We start from the raw sequence: 24,580 nt of genomic DNA on the forward strand, positions 1-24,580 counted from the left end.
ACAGTACTATACTCCGTTTGGGCTTCACGGTGGCAGAGGGGTTAGTGCGTCTTTCTGTGTGGAGTTTGCATGTTCTCCCTGTGAAAGCGTGGGTTCCCTCCAGGTACTCCGGCTTCCTCCCACCTCCAAAGACATGCACCTGGGGATAGGCCCCTCCCACCTCCAAAGATATGCACCTGGGGATAGGCCCCTCCCACCTCCAAACACATTGACCTGGGGATAGGTTGATTGGCAACACTAAATGGTCCCTAGTGTGTGAATGTTGTCTGTCTATCTGTGTTGGCCCTGCGATGAGGTGGCGACTTGTCCAGGGTGTGCGCCGCCTTCCGCCCGATTGTAGCTGAGATAGGCACCAGCGCCCCCCACGACCCCAAAGGGACTAAGCGGTAGAAAATGGATAGATGGATGGATACTCCGTTTAAAAAGTACCGGTTCCCGGGGCATGACGGCGAGTAGTCAGGTAGTGACGTTGCTGGTTTTACAAGCGGAGGAGCATGTTGGTCAGCGCACACACACAGAGTACTTACAAGCAAACACAGTGTGTAGACGGAAAAGGGAGAATGGACGCATTTTGGTGTAAAAATTCAAGGTAAAAGGTGAAGTTATAACACTGAAACACCCTCAGGAAGAGCTGCTTTAACACATGGTTGGGTACTTAGCGGCTAACATCCATCCACTATTATGTTAGATCCACTATGGACTGGACTCTCTCACTATTATGTTGGATCTGGAAACTCACACTATTATGTTAGATCCACTATGGACTGGACTTTCACACTATTATGTTAGATCCACTATGGCCTGGACTTTCACACTATTATGTTAGATCCACTATGGACTGGACTCTCACTATTATATTGGATCCACTATGGACTGGACTCTCACACTATTATGTTAGCTCCACTATGGACTGGACTCTATCACTATTGTTAGATCCACTATGGACTGGACTCTCACACTATTACGTTCGATCCACTATGGACTGGACTCTCACACTATTACGTTCGATCCACTATGGACTGGACTTTCACACTATTCTTAGATCCACTATGGACTGGACTCTCACACTATTATGTTAAATCCACTACTGACTGGACTCTCACTATTATGTTGGATCCACTATGGACTGGACTCTCACACTATTATGTTAGATCCACTATGGACTGGACTCTCACACTATTATGTTAGATCCACTATGGACTGGACTCTCACACTATTACGTTAGATCCACTATGGACTCCACTCTCACACTATTATGTTAGATCCACTATGGACTGGACTCTCACTATTATGTTAGATCCACTATGGACTGGACTCTCACACTATTATGTTAGATCCACTATGGACTGGACTCTCACACTAGTATGTTAGATCCACTATGGACTGGACTCTCACTATTATGTTAGATCCATTATGGACTGGACTCTCACACTATTATGTTAGATCCACTATGGACTGGACTCTCACTTATATGTAAGATCCACTATGGACTGGACTCTCACTATTATGTTGGATCCACTATGGACTGGACTCTCACTATTATGTTAGATCCACTATGGACTGGACTCTCACACTATTATGTTAGATCCACTATGGACTGGACTCTCACACTATTATGTTAGATCCACTATGGACTGGACTCTCACACTATTATGTTAGATCCACTACTGACTGGACTCTCACTATTATGTTAGATCCACTATGGACTGGACTCTCACACTATTATGTTAGATCCACTATGGACTGGACTCTCACACTATTATGTTAGATCCACTATGGACTGGACTCTCACACTATTATGTTAGATCCACTATGGACTGGACTCTCACTATTATGTTAGATCCATTATGGACTGGACTCTCACACTATTATGTTAGATCCACTATGGACTGGACTCTCCCTTATATGTTAGATCCACTATGGACTGGACTCTCACTATTATGTTAGATCCACTATGGACTGGACTCTCACACTATTATGTTAGATCCACTATGGACTGGACTCTCACACTATTATGTTAGATCCACTACTGACTGGACTCTCACTATTATGTTAGATCCACTATGGACTGGACTCTCACACTATTATGTTAGATCCACTATAGACTGGACTCTCACACTATTATGTTAGATCCACCATGGACTGGACTCTCACACTATTATGTTAGATCCACTACTGACTGGACTCTCACTATTATGTTAGATCCACTATGGACTGGACTCTCACACTATTATGTTAGATCCACTATAGACTGGACTCTCACACTATTATGTTAGATCCACCATGGACTGGACTCACACTATTATGTTAGATCCACCATGGACTGGACTCACACTATTATGTTAGATCCACTATGGACTGGACTCCCACACTATTATGTTAGATCCACTATGGACTGGACTCTCACTATTATGTTAGATCCACTATGGACTGGACTCTCACTATTATGTTAGATCCACTATGGACTGGACTCTCACATTATTATGTTAGATCCACTATGGACTGGACTCTCACACTATTATGTTAGATCCACTATAGACTGGACTCTCACACTATTATGTTAGATCCACCATGGACTGGACTCACACTATTATGTTAGATCCACCATGGACTGGACTCACACTATTATGTTAGATCCACTATGGACTGGACTCTCACACTATTATGTTAGATCCACTATGGACTGGACTCTCACACTATTATGTTAGATCCACTACTGACTGGACTCTCACTATTATGTTAGATCCACTATGGACTGGACTCTCACACTATTATGTTAGATCCACTATGGACTGGACTCTCACACTATTATGTTAGATCCACTATGGACTGGACTCTCACACTATTATGTTAGATCCACTATGGACTGGACTCTCACTATTATGTTAGATCCATTATGGACTGGACTCTCACACTATTATGTTAGATCCACTATGGACTGGACTCTCACTTATATGTTAGATCCACTATGGACTGGACTCTCACTATTATGTTAGATCCACTATGGACTGGACTCTCACACTATTATGTTAGATCCACTATGGACTGGACTCTCACACTATTATGTTAGATCCACTACTGACTGGACTCTCACTATTATGTTAGATCCACTATGGACTGGACTCTCACACTATTATGTTAGATCCACTATAGACTGGACTCTCACACTATTATGTTAGATCCACCATGGACTGGACTCACACTATTATGTTAGATCCACCATGGACTGGACTCACACTATTATGTTAGATCCACCATGGACTGGACTCACACTATTATGTTAGATCCACTATGGACTGGACTCCCACACTATTATGTTAGATCCACTATGGACTGGACTCTCACTATTATGTTAGATCCACTATGGACTGGACTCTCACTATTATGTTAGATCCACTATGGACTGGACTCTCACATTATTATGTTAGATCCACTATGGACTGGACTCTCACACTATTATGTTAGATCCACTATAGACTGGACTCTCACACTATTATCTTAGATCCACCATGGACTGGACTCACACTATTATGTTAGATCCACCATGGACTGGACTCACACTATTATGTTAGATCCACTATGGACTGGACTCTCACACTATTATGTTAGATCCACTATGGACTGGACTCTCACACTATTATGTTAGATCCACTATGGACTGGACTCTCACACTATTATGTTAGATCCACTATGGACTGGACTCTCACTATTAAGTTAGATCCACTATGGACTGGACTCTCACTATTATGTTAGATCCACTATGGACTGGACTCTCACTATTATGTTAGATCCACTATGGACTGGACTCTCACTATTATGTTAGATCCACTATGGACTGGACTCTCACTATTATGTTAGATCCACTATGGACTGTTCATCCATCCATTTTCTACCGCTTATTCCCAATGGGGTTTTTTTTCTACTTTGACAGGGGAAAAAAGTGTGTCTAATATTGCAACAAAAATTATCTAATTTTGTTGGTCAAAATCCAAATAAATACTTAAATATCTGCTTAACTTATGGTTTCGAAGCACGTTATCCATCAAATTGTACATTGGAGAAATGACCAATAGATTTTACTGTAAAATGGAGTTTTTTACAGAACATTACTGTAAGTTAAAAGAAAAACAACCAATGTTTGTTTTTTACAGTAAAATTCTGTCGACTGAGCTGTCAGTTTGTTGTTGTTTTTAAATACACTGTTGATGCTTTCATGGTACCGCATTTTATTATGTTAAAAAACTGGCAGCTGAGTTGCCAAACTAAAATTAAACAGCGGTACAATAATATGTAGTCAAAATAATAATAAAAAAACATTTTACAGTAAATGTCTGGCAACCAAGCTGCTAGTTTTTTTCTGTGAAAAAAAACAGTGGTCAAATCCACATTTTTTTTTTTTACTCTTTACGTTAAAAAAATGTAAAATATTCAAATTCATAGGCAAATTCCTGAATTATTTACTGTTACAAGTGACCCTCTATAGGCAGCCATGACTGCGGTGTGGCTCTCAATGAAAATAAGTTTGACACCCCTGGTCTGGTGGGACAGGCCAAGGATAAGTCAAGAAAGTGCAGTCCTTTATAAACTATTTAATGTTTCTCTCTGGCCTGGCAGCAAATGCCCAAATGCCACTGCCCTAATGGTTATATCCACCATTAGTTTTCTCGAGGCATTGAATCTGTCGCAATTGGACTATTTAGACCAATCTTTTTGAAACCAAGAGCTACTTTTTGGGTGCTGATTAATGCAAAGGGCTACCAGTTTGATACACACTTAAATAAATTGCCAGAAATAGCCAATTTGCTCAATTTAAATCGATATATTAAAGAATGGATATTTCTGTCTGTCATTCCGTCGTACATTTTCTTTCCTTTTACGGAAGTTTTTTTGTAGGGAATAAAGGATGAAAAAAACACTTAATTGAACGGTTTAAAAGAGGAGAAAACTGGAAAAAATGAAAATTAAATTTTGAATCATAGTTTATCTTCAATTTCGACTCTTTAAAATTCAAAATTCAACCGAAAAAAAGAAGAACAAACTAGCTAATTCGAATCTTTTTGAAAAAATTTTAAAAATTATTTATGGAACATCATTAGTAATTTTTCCTGATTAAGATTAATTTTAGAATTTTGATGACATGTTTTAAATAGATTAAAATCCAATCGCCGTAGGCGCGAGTGAGACCTTTCCGATGGTATAACGTATGTGGGGGTTCCTTGGCCGATCCGTCTCGTATTAAATGGTAAATGGGGTATACATGTATAGAGCTTTTCTACCTTTAAGGTACTCAAAGCGCTTTGACACTATTTCCACATTCATCCAATCACACACTGATGGAGGGAGCTGCCATGCAAGGGCCTAACTAACCACGACCCATCAGGGGCAAGGTTGAAGTGTCTTGCTCAAGAACATAACGACGTGATGAGGTTGGTAGAAGCTGGGGATCGAACCAGGAACCCTCAGATTGCTCAAATAGCAGCACTTACAAGTGAGCTGCTTCTATTTTTTTTAAATTGTATTTATTTACTAGCACTTTGTTAGAATATTTAACAAATTGGACCAAGCTATATTTCTAACAAAGACAAATCATTATTTCTTCTAGTTTTTCCAGGACAAAAATTTGAAAAGAAATTCAAAAGACTTTGAAATAAGATTTAAATTAGTTTCTAAAGATTTTATAGATTTGCCAGAATATATGTATTTTTAATTTTAATTATAATAAGTTTGAAGAAATAATTCACAAATATTCTTCGTTGAAAAAACAGAAGGTAAAATGAAGAATTAAATTAAAATTATTCCAGAAAACACAGAGTAAGATGTTCAACCTCTTGTGCGAAACACAAATGCATAAAATGTCTTAACACATTAAAATGACTAGTAAAACATTTAAAAACACAACAATCAACTTCTAAAACTTTAAAAACGACTCCAAAACACATAAAATGACTCCGAAGAGATGCACAGTGACATCTTAAACGTATATTACTCCTAAAACACATAATAAGACTCCTAAAACACATAATAAGACTCCTAAAACATGTAAAGATACTCCTAAAAAACACGTAAAAAGACTCCTAAAACAAATTAAAAACAGAATGAGGTGTTTGCATCCTTTGCGAGCACATAGACTTGGTGGCCTTGTAGGTGAACAGTGAACGTGAATGGAAGACCTGAAGGATAAAATAATTTACGGGTGCGCATCATCAGTAGTGTTATTATTCTTTACAATAAAAAAAAATATTTACTTGAACATTGATTTAAATTGTCAGGAACGAAGAGGAAGGAATTTAAAAGGTAAAAAGGTACATGTGTTTAAAAATCCTAAAATCCTTTTTAAGGTAGTATTTTTTCTCTAAAATTGTCTTTCTGAAAGTTATAAGAAACAAAGTTAAAAAAATAAGTGAATTTATTTAAACAAGTGAAGACCGAGTCTTTAAAATATTTTCTTGGATTTTCAAATTCTATTTGAGTTTTGTCTCTCTTAGAAACAAAAATGTCGAGCAAAGCGAAACCGGCTTGCTAGTAAATAAATACAATTTTAAAAATAGATGCAGCTCACTGGTAAGTGCTGCTATTTGAGCTATTTTTAGAACAGGCTAGCGGGCGACTCATCTGGTCCTTACGGGCGACCTGGTGCCAGCGTTGGTGACCCCTGGTGTAGATCGTCTCAGAAGACGTTTTGCCTCACATCCATTCATCTCTCGTCAACTGTCACTTTACACCACAATAGAGCGAAACCATCCTTGTCTGGGCATGTCCCCTGTTGCGTTTTGGACCTGTTCTTCCTTCGGTCAACGCCCCCAGATTGTTTGATGACACATAAGCTGGTTTTAAATCAATCAGAAACAGAGGTTGCTCATTTTTCTTTTTTATTACCATACGCCTTGGGAGATCAATCTAGATACAACATTTCAAAGCTCGGTCCAAATTGATCTAATCCTAAAATGGCAGTTTCTCCCTCCTCACTCACTCTCACCCGCCCCTCTTCTTCTCCTCCCTACTTCGGACAGTTGAGATAACAGATTGTTATGTCTTCATTCACACATTCCAAATTCAAGGTCTATGTAAAAGGCTCACACTTTAGCTGTTCTAAAATCTGACTAGGTAATAAAAAGACAACCAAATCCAACACCCCTCATGTGATGATAAATACCAGGCCCTTAGACTACAGCTGTCCTATCTGAGTCAGTGAGCATGAACTGATGAAGCCTTCGAAATGTCTTCTATGAACTGTCCGTTTGCAATCGATCGATTCAAGGCCTGGGGAATACCCTGACCTGGAACAATGGGAATATTCATGAGCATCCATCATGTGGTTATACTCTAGAAATCCGCCCAGACAGCGAGGAAGCTCGAGTCAGAGAAGTCTGCCATTCAGAGAGACTTGGAGCCCGTTCTGGCCAAGAAACCACTCGGACCGCACGCTTCAATCTTGCCACTCAAACTGGCTGCTGCCAACAGCAAAATGGACGACATCAACAGCCTGATTGATCTTTATGATAAAAAGTAAGATGAGCTCAGAGAAAGTACAATGGAGGAGCTGGGTAAACACAATGCTTGTTCTCTACTTCCCTTCACACAGAGCTTCAGCCTCCATGTTCCTGGAGAGGCAGATGCAGAAGGTAGAAGGCACGGTCTCCGGGTTCGAGCAACAGCTCGTTAAAGACGGCGCCATTCCAGACCAAACAAATGCTCTGATGAACCGCGGGCGGCAGCTGCAGGTGTGCAAACTTCAAATGTCCGACACTGGGTTACTTCCAGTCCAAAACAAGCAGAACTTAAAGGGGAACATTGTCACAATTTCAAAAGGGTTAAAAACAATAAAAATCAGTTCCCAGTGGCTAGTTTTATTTTTCGAAATTCTTTTCTAAATTTTACACCTCCCGGAATTTTCCTAAAAAAGCTTTAAAGTTCTTGATTTTCGCTATTTGCGATTCGACTGTCCATTTCCCTGTGACGTCATACAGTGCTGCCAATACGAACAATCATGGCGGTTACCACAGCAAGATATAGCGACATTAGCTCGGATTCAAACTCGAATTGCTTAAGCCGCTGAAATCCAACAGACTACGCATGTATTGAAACAGATGGTCGGAGTATGGAGGCAGATAGCGAAAACGAAATTGAAGAAGAAACTGAAGCTATTGAGCGAATAGCTATTGACAATATTCGGCCATGGGTGTACCTAATGAAGTGGCCCATAGCATGGCTGCCTTATTAGCATCGGCGGTAAAATGTGCGGACCAAACGATCAGGACTTTCGCATGTTGTGACACTGGAGCAACTTAAATCCGTTGATTGGTAAGTGTTTGTTTCGCATTAAATGTGGGTATCTAGTTTCAAATGTACATACAGCTAGCGTAAATAGCATGTTAGCATCGATTAGCGTAGCATGTTAACATCGATTAGCTGGCAGTCATGCCGCGACCAAATATGTCTGATTAGCACATAAGTCAACAACATCAAAAAAACTCACCTTTGTGATTTCGTTGACTTTATGGTTGCAAATGCATCTGCAGGTTATCCATACATCTCTGTGCCATGTCTGTCTTAGCATCGCAGCCAGACACTCTGGTACATTCAATGGGGGTCTGGCGGCAGATTTCTTGCCAGTGGTGCAACTTGAATCCCTCCCTGTTAGTGTTGTTACACCCTCCGACAACACACCCACAAGGCATGATGTCTCCAAGGTTCCAAAAAATAGTCGAAAAAACGGAAAATAACAGAGCTGAGACCCGGTGTTTGTAATGTGAAAATGAAAATGGCGGCTATATTACCTCGGTGACGTCACGTTCTGACGTCATCGCTAAAAGACCGATGAACAGAAAGGCGTTTAAAGTGGAACATTATCACCAGACCTATGTAAGCGTCAATATATACCTTGATGGTGCATAAAAAAGACCATATATTTTTTAACCGATTTCCAAACTCTAAATGGGTGAATTTTGGCGAATCAAACGCCTTTCTGTTTATCGCGCTGGAGGCGATGACGTCAGAATGTGACTTCGCCGAGGTAATAGAGCCGCCATTTTCATTTTCAACACATTACAAACACCGGGTCTCAGCTCTGTTATTTTCCGTTTTTTTTACTATTTTTTGGAACCTTGGAGACATCATGCCTCGACGGTGTGTTGTCGGAGGGTGTAACAACACTAACAGGGAGGGATTCAAGTTGCACCACTGGCCCGAAGATGCAAAAGTGTCTTCCCCCAGATCCCCATTGAATGTGCCAAAGTGTCTCAGTATTTTACTGGCGATGCTAAGGCAGAAATGGCACAGAGATGTATGGATAACCTGCAGATGCATTTACAACAATAAAGTCAACGAAATAACAAAGGTGAGTTTTGTTGATGTTGTTGACTAATGTGCTAATCAGACATATTTGGTTGCGGCGTGACTGCCAGACTGTATGGATAACCTGCAAATGCATTTGCAACGATAGTCAACGAAATCACAAAGGTGAGTTTTTTTGATGTTGACTGCCAGCTAATCGATGCTAACATGCTACGCTAATCAATGCTAACATGCTATTACCGGCGGTGCTAAAGCAGACATGGTACAGAGATGTATGGATAACCTGCAGATGCATTTGCAACTATATTACATTTCCTTCCACCCACATTTAATGCGAAACAAACACTTACCGATCGATGGATTTAAGTTGCTCCAGTGTCACAAGATGCGAAAGTCCTGATCGTTTGGTCCGCACATTTTACCGGCGATGCTAACGCAGCTATTCGGCCATGCTGTGGCTATGAATAGCATCAATAGCTATTGTTTCTTCTTCAATACTTTCATACTCCAACCATATGTTTCACTACATGCGTAATCTGTTGAATCGCTTAAATCGCTGAAATCCGAGTTTGAATCCGAGCTAATTTCACTATATCTTTCTGTGGTATTCCCATTGTTTGTTTACATTGGCAGCACTGTATGACGTCACAGGGAAATGGATAGTGGCATCGCAAATAGTGAAAATCAAGCACTTTAAAGCTTTATTTAGTGATATTCCGAGACCGGTAAAATTTAGAATTTTTTTTTTAAAAATACAACAAGCCACTGGGAACTGATTTTTATTGTTTTTAACCCTTTTGAAATTGTGATAATGTTCCCCTTTAATTTGTCAAAATTCACCCATTTAGAGTTCGGAAATCGGTTAAAAAAATACATGGTCTTTTTTCTGCACCATCAAGGTATATATTGACGCTTACATAGGTCTGGTGATGATGTTCCCCTTTAAGCTGTGTCTGTCGGGTGCCTCCCTGCCATCCAACAGGACATTCGTCAGGCTGTTGCCTTAAAGAAGGACGACTTGAACACATTGGGGAGGGACTTGGACATGACCAAGCAAGTGTGCAGCTCCCTGCAGCAGAACTTCAATGAGTACTGTCCGGACATCCGCCGCCAGGAGAGTGAGGTGAAACATCTGAAGAACCGCTTCACCAATGTCAATAATCAACTCCAGGAAAGGTGAGACTTTCAAATACATTTTAAGTGCACCATTGGTGTATATGCACGTGTTAAAATGTTCTCCCACTTATGTGACAGTTTTACACTTCAATTTGGAAGGAGGGCAGTTGATCAGTATGGATAGATTTTTGTGACAATTAATGCCCTTTTAAGGCCTACTAAAATGAGATTTTCTTATTTAAACGGGGATAGCAGGTCCATTCTTGATCATTTCGCGATATTGCCATATTTTTGCTGAAAGGATTTAGTAGAGAACATCGACGATAAAATTCGCAACTTTTGGTCGCTGATAAAAAAGCCTTGCCTGTACCAGAAGTAGCAGACGATGACGTCACCGGTGTGACATCACATCACATCCACACATTGATTATAATAGGAGCCTCCAACAGCAAGAGCTCTTCGGACCGAGAAAACGACAATTTCCCCATTAACTTGAGCGAGGATGAAAGATTCATGGCTGAGGCTATTGATAGCGAAGGGCTAGAAAAAAAATAAAAATACAATAAAGTAAAAAATAAAAAGCGATTGCATTGGGAGCGATTCAGATGTTTTTATAATAATAATAATAATGGATTAGATTTATATCGCGCTTTTCTATTGTTAGATACTCAAAGCGCTCACAGAGAAGTGGGACTCATCATTCATTCACACCTGGTGGTGGTAAGCTACATTTGACGGAAGCGTGGCAGCCAGTTTGCGCCTACGGCCCCTCCGACCACCACCAAATCATTCATTCATCTTTCATTCACCAGTGTGAGCGGCACCGGGGGCAAGGGTGAAGTGTCCTGCCCAAGGACACAACGGCAGCGAATTGGGTGTCAATAGGTGGGAAGCGAACTTGCAACCCTCAGGTTTCTGGCACGGCCGCTCTACCCACTATGCCATGCCGCACACATTTACTAGGATAATTCTGGGAAATCCCTTATCTTTCTATTGTGTTGCTAGTGTTTTACTGAATTAAATAGTACCTGATAGTCGTAGGGGTGTGTCTTGAGGCTAGTACCTGAGGGAAGTCACGGCAGCTGCATGGACGGCGCAAGCTCCGCAGATCTCCGGTAAGAGGCGACTTTTTACCACAATTTTCTCACCGAAACATGCCGGTTGACAAGTGGTCGGGAACCATGTTCGCTTGACCGCTCTGATCCATAGTAAAGCTTCATCTCTGGGAATTTTAAACAAGAAAACACTGTGTTTGTGTGGCTAAAGGCTAAAGCTTCCCACCTCCAGCTTTCTACTTTGACTTCTCCGTTATTAATTGAACAAATTGCAAAAGATTCAGCAAGACGGATGTCCAGAATACTGTGTGATTGCGCGATGAAAAGAGACGACTTTTAGCCGCAATTGGTGCTGCGCTAATATGTCTCCTCCAACTCGAGACATCACGCGTCATCATTCTGCGACGTTTTCAACAAGAAACTCCGCGGGAAATTTAAAATTGTAATTTGGTCAACTAAACCGGCCGTATTGGCATGTGTTGCAATGTCAATATTTCATCATTGATATATAAACTATCAGACTGCGTGGTGGGTAGTAGTGGCTTTCAGTAGGCCTTTAATGTCGATCACAAACACCCAGCCCTTCTGCTGACAAGCGGCTAGCAGCTAATTATGTGTCTCCATACACAGTGTGGAGCCGATCGTCTAAGCCAGGGGTCGGGAACCTTTATAGCTGAGAGAGCCATGAAAGCCAAATATTTCAAAATCTATTTCCGTGAGAGCCATATAAGATTTTTTTTAAACACTGAATACAACTAAATGCGTGCATTTTTAAGACCAACATTTTTACAGTATAATAAGCCTCTTATTCCTTTTATAAATGGTAAAAAAAAAAAAAAAAAAGGTAAATGGTTGTACTTTTATAGCGCCTTTCTACTCCTTTTTAAGGATCCCAAAGCGCTTTGGCACTATTTCCACATTCACCCATTCACACACACATTCACACACAGATGGCGGGAGCTGCCATGTAAGGCGCTAACTAGGACCCTTTAGGACATGGGTGTCAAACTCTGGCCCCCGTGTAATTTCATTTGGCCCTTGAGGCAATATCAAATTAACATTAGAGCTGGCCTGCCGCTGTAACACCGCATTCACCACTAATACTCGTCAACCCTCCCGATTTTCTCCCGGACAATAATATTGGGGGCGGACCGTAAAAGCACTACCTTTGGCGTTCTCTACATGTCGCCACGTCCGCTTTTCCTCCATACAAACAGCGTGCCGGCCCACTCACATAATATATGCAGCTCATACACACACACAAGTGTATGCAAGGCATACTTGGTCAGCAGCCATACAGGTCACACTGAGGGTGGCCGTATAAACAACTTTAACACTGTTACAAATATACGCCACACTGTGAACCCACAGCAAACAAGAATGACAAACACATTTCGGGAGAACATCCGCACCGTAACACAACATAAACACAACCGAACAAATACCCAGAACCCCTTGCATCACTAACTCTTCCGGGACGCTACAATATACACCCCGGCTACCACCAAACCCCACCCCAACTCAAATCCGCCGTCGAAAAGAGGCATTCAATTTGTATTTTTATTTTATTTGATATGCCATTGATATTTTTTTAATTATTATTATTTAAAACTCGATTTTGCATGTCACTATAAAGTTATATAAGCCTTGCTTGGTCAATATTCAATGCAAAACTTGTTTGGGTCCCTATTAAAGGATTAATTTGTTCAACCTTGGCCCGCGGCTTCGTTCAGTTTTAAATTTTGGCCCACTCTGTATTTGAGTTTGACACCCCTGCTTTAGGAGCAAGGGTGAAATGTATTGCTCAAGGACACAACGGATGTGACTAAGATGGTAGAAGGTGGGGATTGAACCAGTAACCCTCAGATTGCTGGCACAGCCACTCTACCAACATCGCCACGCAGCCCCCAAGATAATAACATTGTTATTCCAAAGCTAACCAATAATAAATATGATACTTCTTACAATTAAAGCGACTTCTTGAACAGGTGCGATAGAAAATGGATTGTTGGACAAAAATGCATGAGAATTTTTTATAATTTTAACGTTATTTTTAACACTGTGATTACCGGCGGAATTGTTTATTACTTATCGTGTTAAGCAATGTCAGCTAAGATTTATCTGAGAGCCAGATGCAGTCATCAAAAGAGCCACATCTGGCTCTAGAGCCATAGGTTCCCTACCCCTGGTCTAAGCAAATAAGTATGTTAATTAAAGTGCATTTTTTAGTAGATTAAGATATAGGCTAAACATTTTGACCACAAGGCAACAGCTAGCCAGGAACAGTCATGCTAACAGCAAAGCGAACCGAAAGCTACTTTGACACAAAACCAAGAAATAAGTGTTTTGTAAAGTTAAAGTAGCAATGATTGTCTCACACACACACACACACACACACACACACTAGGTGTGGTGAAATTTGTCCTCTGCATTTGATCCCTGTTCACCCCCTGGGAGGTGAGAGTAGTGAGCAGCAGCGGTGGGCGCGCCCGGAAATATTTTTGGGTGATTTAACCCCCAATTCCAACCCTTGATGCTGTGTGCCAAGCAGGGAGGCAATGGCTCCCATTTTTATAGTCTTTGGTATGACTCGGCCGGGGTTTGAACTCACACCCTAACCACTAGGCCACTGAGTAGGTCAACTTTAAGAAGTGTAGATGGAAACATGTTGCAAAAGCAGCTGTTAACAGGAAATTAACAAGTACTTTGATAAAGAGTCTAGACCTGTATTCTCAAACTGTGGTACATGGGGCGGCATAGCTCGGTTGGTAGAGCGGCCGTGCCAGTAACTTGAGGGTTGCAGGTTCGATTCCCGCTTCCGCCATCCTAGTCACTCCCGTTGTGTCCTTGGGCAAGACACTTTACCCACCTGCTCCCAGTGCCACCCACACTGGTTTAAATGTAACTTAGATATTGGGTTTCACTATGTAAAGCGCTTTGAGTCACTAGAGAAAAGCGCTATATAAATATAATTCACTTCACTACATGTACCACCAGTGGTACACAGACTCCATTTAGTGGTATGTCAAAAAAAAAAAAAATCAAAATAGTGAGGTGAATTATATTTATATAGCGCTTTTCTCTAGTGACTCAAAGCGCTTCACATAGTGAAAGCCAATATCTAAGTTCCATTTAACACAGTGTGGGTGGCACTGGGAGCAGGTGGGTAAAGTGTCCTGTCCAAGGACAGAACGGCAGTGACTAGGCGAAAGCGGGAATCGAACCTGGAAACCTCAAGTTGCTGGAACGGCCACTCAATCCACCGGGCAATACCGCCCCAAAGAACAATGGTTTACTTTCCTATAGTCAATCGCAGTGTGTAATGTTACAGTGTCCAAATGATTAAATAAAACCTCTGCTCTGTTTTTAATAAATACGTAGGCCTACCTTGCTACAGTATTTTAATGTGGGCCATGTTTTTTCTGAGTTGGTACTTGGTAAAAAATTTTGAGAACCCCTGGTCTAGAGTCTTAATGTGTACTGTAGGTGGCGTGATCTGTGTGGTTACTATTTTTTTAATTATTTGATATTATTTCCTATCAACGCACACATGTCAAACATGCAATTTTAATCCTGATGATGTAGATGTATTAATAAAAAATGAAGGTAACTGATTTCAACAGTTTTCAACTATCCATCCATCCATCTTCCTCCGCTTATCCAAGGTGGGGTCGCGGGGGCAGCAACCTAAGCAGGGAAGCCCAGAGTTTACTCTCCCCAGCCACTTCGTCTAGCTCTTCCTGGGGGATCCCGAGGCTTTCCCAGGCCAACCAGGAGACATAGTCTTCCCAACGTGTCCTGGGTCTTCCCCGTGGCCTCCTACCAGTTGGACATGCCCTAAACCCCTTTCTAGGGAGGCGTTTAGGTGGCATTCTGACCAGATGCCCAAACCACCTCATCTGGCTCCTCTCCATGTGGAGGAGCAGCGGCTTTACTTTGAACTCCTCCCGGATGGCAGAGCTTCTCACCCTATCTATAAGGGAGAGACCCAAACTCATTTGGGCCGCTTGTACCCGTGATCTTGTCCTTTCGGTCATAACCCAAAGCTCATAACCATAAGTAAGGATGAGAACGTAGATCGACCGGTAAATTGAGAGCTTTGCCCTCCGGCTCAGCTCCTTCTTCGCCACAAAGGATCGATACAGCGTCCGCATTACTGAAGACGCCGCACCGATCCGCCTGTCCATCTCACCATCCACTTTTCTGTTTTCAACTAAATACGCATAAAGTGTTTTATTCAAATTACTCGATTATTGGAACTAAGCTCAAAGCTAATAACGGCAACTGTTGACGTGTCAGCAATGTCGCAGCTGGAGGTAAACAACATGCAAGGTCGGGTGAATCGATCTAGGAATTAATGATGTCGATACCAAAGAGAGTATTAGCGTATGATTGATACCAGAGTTATAAGAGAACTTTTTTTTTTTTTTTACAAACCCCGTTTCCATATGAGTTGGGAAATTGTGTTAGATGTAAATATAAACAGAATACAATGATTTGCAAATCCTTTTCAACCCATATTCAGTTGAATATGCTACAAAGACAACATATTTGATGTTCAAACTCAAACATTTTTTTTTTGTGCAAATAATCATTAACTTTAGAATTTGATGCCAGCAACACGTGACAAAGAAGTTGGGAAAGGTGGCAATAAATACTGATAAAGTTGAGGAATGCTCATCAAACACTTATTTGGAACATCCCACAGGTGTGCAGGCTAATTGGGAACAGGTGGGTGCCATGATTGGGTAGAAAAACAGCTTCCCAAAAAATGCTCAGTCTTTCACAAGAAAGGATGGGGCGAGGTACACCCCTTTGTCCACAACTGCGTGAGCAAATAGTCAAACAGTTTAAGAACAACGTTTCTCAAAGTGAAATTGCAAGAAATTTAGGGATTTCAACATCTACGTTCCATAATATCAGCAAAAGGTTTAGAGAATCTGGAGAAATCACTCCACGTAAGCGGCATGGCCGGAAACCAACATTGAATGACCGTGACCTTCCATCCCTCAGACGGCACTGTATCAAATACCGACATCAATCTCTGAAGGATATCACCACATGGGCTCAGGAACACTTCAGAAAACCACTGTCACTAAATACAGTTGGTCGCTACATCTGTAAGTGCAAGTTAAAGCTCTACTATGCAAAGCGAAAGCCATTTATCAACAACATCCAGAAACGCCGCCGGTTTCTCTGGCCAGAGATCATCTAAGATGGACTGATGCAAAGTGGAAAAGTGTACCGTGGTCTGACGAGTACACATTTCAAATAGTTTTTTGGGAATACTCGACCTCGTGTCATCCGGACCAAAGGGTAAGTGAACCATCCAGACTGCTATCGACGCAAAGTTGAAAAGCCAGCATCTGTGATGGTATGGGGGTGCATTAGTGGCCAAGGCATGGGTAACTTACACATATATGAAGGCACCATTAATGCTGAAAGGTACATACAGGTTTTGGAACAACATATGCTGCCATCGTCTTTTTCATGAACGCCCCTGCTTATTTCAGCAAGACAATTCCAAGCCACATTCAGCACGTGTTACAACAGCGTGGCTTTGTAGAAAAAGAGTGAGGGTACTTTCCTGGCCCGCCTGCAGTCCAGACCTGTCCCCCATGGAAAATGTGTGGCGCATTATGAAGCGTAAAATACGACAGCGAAGACCCCGGACTGTTGAACGACTGAAGCTCTACATAAAACAAGAATGGGAAATAATTCCACTTTCAAAGCTTCAACAATTAGTTTCCTCAGTTCCCAAACATTTATTGAGTGTTGTTAAAAGAAAAGGTGATGTAACACAGTGGTGAACATACCCTTTCCCAACTACTTTGGCACATGTTGCAGCCATTAAATTTTAAGTTAATTATTATTTGCCCCAAAAAAATAAAGTTTATGAGTTTATACATCAAATATCTTGTCTTCAGAGTGCATTCATTTGAATATGGGTTGAAAAGGATTTGCAAATCATTGTATTCAGTTTATATTTACATCTAACACAATTTCCGAACTTATATGGAAACAGGGTTTGTAAATGATTACAAATTCAAGGAATAATTCCCTGGACAAAGGAGGACTTTGATGGCAGGATTTAAATAGCAGTAGCCTTTGTTTAGTTTGTGTGTAGTATTGACTTTGTTTTACTCAAACAAGAGAGTAAGGAACTAGTTTAAATATTGTGTTGTTATTGTTAAACTGTCAATAGCATTTACCCTGAATACAGTTAATACACATGATCGTGATAGTAAAGGTTTAATGATTTTTTTTACAGTTTGTCTCTGGACAATTCAACTTTTTTATTTCTTAAGGGAAAGAGTAATGTCAACAAATCAGGAGGTGTTGGGAGGGATCATTTTTAACTTTAGAAGATCCACTTTGTGTCATTATTGTCACTGTATTTGCATGCTATTAGTGGTAAGCCTCTATGTGCTCATGTTTCTGTAGGAATACTTTAATAAAAGAAGCAAGCAATAAAAACCAAGACTTCCAGAGTAGCGCTCAGTCACTGGATTTCTTTTTGGTCAATGTGCCAAACAACACAATCCAACCCACTGATGGCGTGGCGCAGATAACTGCCAAGCACAGCTCTCAGAAGGTGAGATCAAAGCATTTATTGCCAACTATGAACCAACCTTTTCTTATCAGTTGTCCTTAAACAATGTCTAATGTCTAGAATTTGATGGAAGACATTCAGAGGAAATCAGGCGATATGCGCCGAATCCAGGAGCTTTCCCGTGAACTCCAGAACACCTTAAATGTAAGTTAGATGATTGTCATTTACCAATTGCGTTAGTCATGTAGTCATGGGTAAACACATGTACTTTGCAGGAATACGAAATCCAATCCAAGACGTACCACAGCACTTTGAATGATAATGACGACGAAGAGGGTGACGAAGATGACGTCGATGAACTCATTTTGAAAAAACCTCAAAGTTCGACCATGGCCCACGCCATCCAGAGAAAGGTAAATTCTCAAAAGGTGGTCACAGCAACATAACTAAAAGGACCTCGTCCAAACATGGTGTTTGTTTGATTTAAAGGAAAAAGACTTACTGAACCGTTTTGCTGAGGTGTCTGCAGAGAATGAGCAGCTTCTCAACCAGATGGGGACAGCCAAGAACATCCTTCTCAGGGTAAGCCGCGCTGATGTGAGAAATGATTGATTCCAATTACAAAACCAGCAGCCATAAGGAAAAAAGGATGATGCTTCTAGCAACAGTCGTGTGTTGTTATGAAATGTCGTTGTCTTTAACGAGATACTACAAGTGAATGTTGTTTGAAATGAAGTATTTTGCACCATGTCAAAAACACGTCTCTTAAACCACGGTTACAACAAACATTCAAGAAGCCTTTGAACTATGGAAGCCATAGTGTATTGTTATAACATAACCAGCCCTCAAATGTGGCCAACTTCTGATGGATGCCCTGAATTAAAAGACATCTGTAGGCAAGTAAAACTGGTACGATGTCACGGCCAGCTGTCATATCATCCAGCAACAAAGCCTTTAGTGGATAGATAATCGTTTTTTCTCCTGTGTACTTTGTGAACAGAATGAAGAGAGGGTCAGCAGTGTGGTGGTTAACCACCAGCTGCAACTACAGAGCCAGAGGCAAGACATGGAAGAGGCAGACGTCTTGAAGATCGACCTGAAAGAAGCGATGTCCCGTCGTTTACATGCTGAAAATGACCTGGAAACATACAGGCAGAGATACCTGTCTTTGAAAAGTAGGAAAGGAGTGGAGAGGTTAGAGGAGACAGAGGTGGTCGAGTACTACCGTGATCCGAAATTAGAGGCTGATCTACAGTCTCTGAGAAGCAAAATCAGAGATGAAGAATTGAAGAGGTCAAAAACTAATTCGGAAATAGAGATACTTGGCAACAAAATCATTCAAATGGAAAGTCAGATTACCAGTGTTGAACCTAAACTGTTAACCAGAGAGGTAACTGAATATGAAAGAGACCCCCAGCTGGAGATAGAAGCTGACAAGATGCGGAGTGAGATGCAGAGAATACGAATGGAGATCCAAACAGTAAGTTCTGAGACCGTTCATGTGAAAAATGAGCTAAAGCTTCTGCTTCAGAAGAAACCCAAAATCAGGGAGAAGGTTGTGAAGAAAGAAGTGGTGAGGCTTGAAAAGGATCCAGAGATGCTTAAAGCTGTTTTCACATTCAAGAATGATATTGCAGCGGGAGAATCCCAATGCCTGTCACTCAATAACAGTATATTCAGCCTGAGGAGCCAGATAAACACATTAGAAAGGGTCATTCCCACCATTGAACCGAAGATTGTCAGTAAGGTGGTGAAGAAGGTTCAACAAGATCCAGAATCGCTAGAAGAGTCAAAGAAACTACACATGGCCTTGGAGGAAGAAAAGGATGAAAATGTTATCTTGCTCAAAGACCTGACCCAACTCCAGTTACGGTATGGTGAAGTGGAGAAGCTGCGACCTAAGTATGAAGTTAAAGAGGTCATCAATGAGATTTTAAGAGTTGACCCTGAAACAGAAATGGAGCTGTTACGTCTGAGGAATGAGCTGCAAGATTGTAATCGAAAACGCATGACTGTGGAGCAAGAAACTAACATGGTGATGACCACACTGACCACTCTGCGTGCTCAGAAACCCAAGGTCGAGTACAAGGAAAAGACTCAGGATATTATCAAAGAAGAGAAAAGTCCAGAGGTCATCAGGGAACTACAGCGCTTAAATAACCAAGCTTCACGTCTTCAAGTCAACTACGATACCACTCTTGAGCTGCTGATGCGTCTGCGCAAAGAAAGAGATGAGTTGAAAGTTAAAAAATCCAAAGTGGAGACAAAGCTTGTGAATAGAGAGATGATCAAATATGAGAATGACCCTCTTTTGGAAAAAGAGGTTAACAGACTTCGGAGGACTGTTAGAGAAGAGACCCAAAAACGACGCAGTGCGGAAGAATGTCTCTTTGATCTTCAGAACCAATACTTGGTCCTTGAGCGTCAGAAACCAGAGGAGAAGATGGTGGTACAGGAAATAGTTCGTCTTCAGAAGGATCCCAAACAGATTTTGGAGCATGAGAGGTTAAACGTGTCTCTCGACGAGGAAATCAAATCACGTAGGAAGCTTGAAATAGAGGTTAGACAACTCAGAGCTCTGATTCAAGAAAAAGAGAACACCTTGGCTCAGATGAATGAACGCCAGAAGAAGATCAAAATTGAATCAGAGCTCAGGTCCATCAAAGCTCAGATTCATGAACTAGAGACTTCTCCAAAACCTGTTGCAGAAAAGATAGTCATTGAGGAGGTCCTGAAAGTGGAGAGGGACCCCAAGCTAGATACCTTAATCAATGAAACTCGTGTTGAAATGGAAGCGGAGGCAAACCAAATGAAACGTTTGCAGAGAGAAATCAGAGAAATCAAGATGAAATTGGAGATTCTGGAAAAGGAGAAGAAAACCGAGAAGGTCGTTTACAGGGAGGTTGTCCGTGTGGAGAAGGACCCAGCAGTGGAGGCCGAGTGGGAACGTTTGAGAAATCTTGTTGCACAGGAGAGAAATCTGAGAAGAGATGTAGAAGAAAACCTTCAGGCCTATAGACTCAAACTTAACCATCTGGAGACTTCTATATCTGTGACTACTCATGAAGAGACCACTCTTGTAACCAACAGAAATAATCTGCAGAAAGAAAAAGAGGAGCTTCTCAGACAGCTTAAATTGCTAGAAACTCAAATGCAAAACATCAGCATCACTTTCCAGCAACAATCAAAGCTGATGAGTGAAAGAACCCAAATGGCAAAGCAGAGGAGTCTCAGGGCCTCCTCGGAAATCCAACGGCTGGAAAGAGAAATCCTGACTGAAAAAAGCAAACACCACCAAATAGAGGCGCTCATTCTTGAGCTGAAGGAAAGCTTAAGGAAAGACGAACAGGCTGAAACTCACACGAGAGAGACGAACCTTTCGACCAGGATCACCATCTTGGATCCAGACACTGGTAGAGACTTGGATCCACATGATGCCTATGTTAAAGGGTTAATCGACCGCGACCAGTACATAAACCTGTCCAAACTGGAATGTGACTGGGAAGAAATCACTTCCATGGGGCCGGATGGGGAAACGACGATTCTGCAGGATCGTAAGAGTGGGAAGCAGTATTCTGTCACAGATGCACTGAAAACTGGCCGCTTGACCCAGTACGATGTGATGCGCTACAAGGAAGGCCATATGCCCATTTCTGAATTTGCTCTTCTTGTGGCTGGAGAAACTGTAAAACCATTTGCTCTACCATTAACAAGCCCAAAGTCCCCTTTGAAATCCTCCCCATTTGCAGCACCGTTGACAAGCCCAAAGTCCCCTATGAAATCCTCCCCACTTTCTCCCCTAAACTCTATGTCAACTTCCATGAGGTCATCCTACACTAGTCTAAACAGTCATAGTGACAGTGTCAACAACCTCGTTAGTTCAATGGGTGATGAGCAATACCCGATATCTGGCGTATTTGACACCACCACAGGAAGCCGCATGTCTGTGAGAAGCGCTTTGACTCGGAAGCTCATAGATGCCGACACAGCTCTGAAGCTTCTGGAAGCACAGGCGGCCTCAGGGGGAATTGTGGATCTCACCAAGAAGGACAAGCTATCCGTCCACAAAGCAGCTGAACATGGCCTCATCGACAACGCACAAATGTACAAGCTCCTCAACGCTCAGAAGGCCTTTACCGGGATCGAAGATCCCCTCACCAAAGAGCGTCTCTCTGTGGGACGAGCGGCACAAAAAGGGTACATACCCCAGGAAAGCGCCCGGTGGTACTTTGAGGCGCAGTACCTGACCGGAGGGTTGGTTGATCCGACTAAAGCTGGCCGCCTCACTCTTCAGGAAGCTCAAGCAAGTAATGTGATCGACAGCAAGATGGCGGAAGACCTGCAAGACGATTCCTCCTACGCAAAAGTGCTGGTTGACCCCATCACCAAAGAGAAAATATCTTACAAGCAGGCCATGGATAAGTGTAAGAAGGACACCAGTACGGGACTACTGCTCCTCCCTGCAGCCTCCAGTGATGACTTGGATAGTCCATCATTCTCCAAATTTCGCTTCAGTTAGGCAGACAAAGTCTAGGTTTGGAGGTAAACGAGAGACAAAAGTTTGCTGCAGCCACCGGTGCTATTGGGTTCAAGATATTACTCAAAATAATGATATATACACTACGTTTTCTGTGCGAGCATAGTCTGAAGCATGCTCGGTTGGGTTCGAGTGGAACAAATTGCACAGAACCCTGACCTCAACCCGATCCAACGCCAGTGAACTCTGACCCGACTAATGCTGCGGTACACTGTCTTGTAGAACGAGTGAAAGCTTCTATACTGAAAATCATTTACTCCGCCTGTTGGTAGAGCGATCATGTAGCCAAATACTTTGTATACATAAGAAATGGATAGTGATTTAAAAATTTTAAGAAACAAAACCTTGTGTGGATCCGGTTTGGGTATGATTTGGGGTGCGAATCCACACATTTTGTTTTCATTTTACAGTCCTGTTTTTCCTTAACTGTTGTATTTCTATTATGGCAATATATATATATACATATATATTTCATGAATGTGAATCGTACTTTATATACATAACAATAAAATACATACTGAATAATATACGACTTCACAGGTCTTCATTTGAAATGGCCGTATTTTGAATTGGCGTGGCAACCTCTATGGCAGGGGTGTCAAACTCAAATACAGAGTGGGCCAACATTTTAAACTGAACAAAGCCGCGGGCCAAGGTTCAACAAATTAACCTTTTAATAGGGACCCAAACAAGTTTTGCATTGAATATTGAAAAAGCGAGACTTATATAACTTTATAGTGACATGCAAAATTGAGTTTCAAATAATACTAATTGAAAAATAGCAATGGCATATCAAATCAAATTTAAATAGAAATTGAACGCCTCTTTTCTATTTGCAGCCTTCTCAGGTAAATATCAAAATAAACTTTTCCCACAGGCTAATAATACATTTTTTAAATTTGTAGCGTCCAGGAAGAGGTAGTGCTGCAAGGGATCCTGTGTATTTGTTCTGTTGTGTTTATGTTGTGTTACAGTGCGGATGTTCTCCCGAAATTTGCTTGTCATCCTCGTTTAGTGTTGGTTCACAGTGTGGCGCATATTTGTAACAGTCTTAAAGTTGTTTATACGGCCACCCTCAGTGTGACCTGTATGGCTGTTGACCAAGCTTGCATTGCATTAGCGTGGGTGTGTGTAAAAGCCACATATATCACGTGACTAGGCCGGGACGCCGTTTTCACGTAGGAAATGCGGACGTGACTAAAGGTTTTGGAGGACGCTTGAGGCAGTGCCTTTAAGGCACGCCCCCAATATTGTTGTCCAGGTGGGAATCGGGAGAAATTTGAGAGAATGGTTGCCCCCTGTGATTTTCGTGAGGGGCACTGAAATTTGGGAGTCTCCTTGGAAAATCGGGTGGGGGGGTTGGGGGGGGGGGGGGGGGGGACTGGGGGAGTTTAGCAAGTATGAGTATTAGCGGTGAATGCGGTGTTACAGCGACACCGCCGCTGTTTTTCAGCTCTAATGTTAATTTGATATTGCCTCAAGGGCCAAATGAAAATACACGGCGGGCCAAATTTGGCCCGGGGGCCAGAGTTTGACACCCATGCTCTATGGGGTTTCAAGCAAGCCGGCATTTTGTGGCCAGCGGCGTCGAAGTGGAGGTGCAAAGGCCTTTTTCTGTCATTTCAATACATACCGTAAGGGATAACAAAACAACATCTTTTAAATGTCAGTGGTGCAGCAAGACCTTCTCTGCTGGCCTAACATACCCAGAAACCATAATCATGATTCAAAATAAAAGTATTTTTTTTTATTACTTTCCTTAAGTATGTAAAGGTATTCGTCAAAATAATTGTATATAAATTATCACACAACTTTGTGATCAGGTCGCAAAAGCTGTCTTTGATCTTATCAGGCAAAAGGCTTGTAAACCTCCACTGCGATGGGATGCGACATGGAGGTGTCGGTTTCTTTCATCTATTGGACAGCCACAGGAAGACAGTATTCATATTCTCTTCATGATACTCCTTCCAATGTTGCTGTTTTTAGGTTAGAGTTTGTATCCAATCAAAATTCCGCTAGCTTTTG

At 41.7% G+C, this 24,580-nt stretch overlaps 1 protein-coding gene and 1 long non-coding RNA gene across 3 annotated transcripts in view; one reads left to right on the forward strand and one right to left on the reverse strand.

Moving 5' to 3' along the window:
• Positions 1 to 23,080, forward strand: part of evplb (envoplakin b) — a 56,336-nt gene extending 33,256 nt beyond the window's left edge. Inside the window, exons 15-22 of the mRNA XM_061884289.1 lie at positions 7,328 to 7,506; positions 7,583 to 7,721; positions 10,277 to 10,470; positions 17,910 to 18,060; positions 18,139 to 18,222; positions 18,294 to 18,431; positions 18,508 to 18,600; positions 19,019 to 23,080. Of these exons, the coding sequence (XP_061740273.1) occupies positions 7,328 to 7,506; positions 7,583 to 7,721; positions 10,277 to 10,470; positions 17,910 to 18,060; positions 18,139 to 18,222; positions 18,294 to 18,431; positions 18,508 to 18,600; positions 19,019 to 22,537 (4,497 nt within the window). The 3' untranslated portion in view covers positions 22,538 to 23,080. The remainder of the gene's footprint in view (positions 1 to 7,327; positions 7,507 to 7,582; positions 7,722 to 10,276; positions 10,471 to 17,909; positions 18,061 to 18,138; positions 18,223 to 18,293; positions 18,432 to 18,507; positions 18,601 to 19,018) is intronic.
• LOC133541592 (uncharacterized) overlaps positions 1 to 24,580 on the reverse strand; it is a 130,968-nt gene that overhangs the window by 84,755 nt on the left and 21,633 nt on the right. The window lies entirely within an intron of this gene.

This window comes from Nerophis ophidion, linkage group LG23 (assembly GCF_033978795.1).
Source record: "Nerophis ophidion isolate RoL-2023_Sa linkage group LG23, RoL_Noph_v1.0, whole genome shotgun sequence".
Classification (NCBI taxonomy): Eukaryota; Metazoa; Chordata; class Actinopteri; order Syngnathiformes; family Syngnathidae; genus Nerophis; species Nerophis ophidion.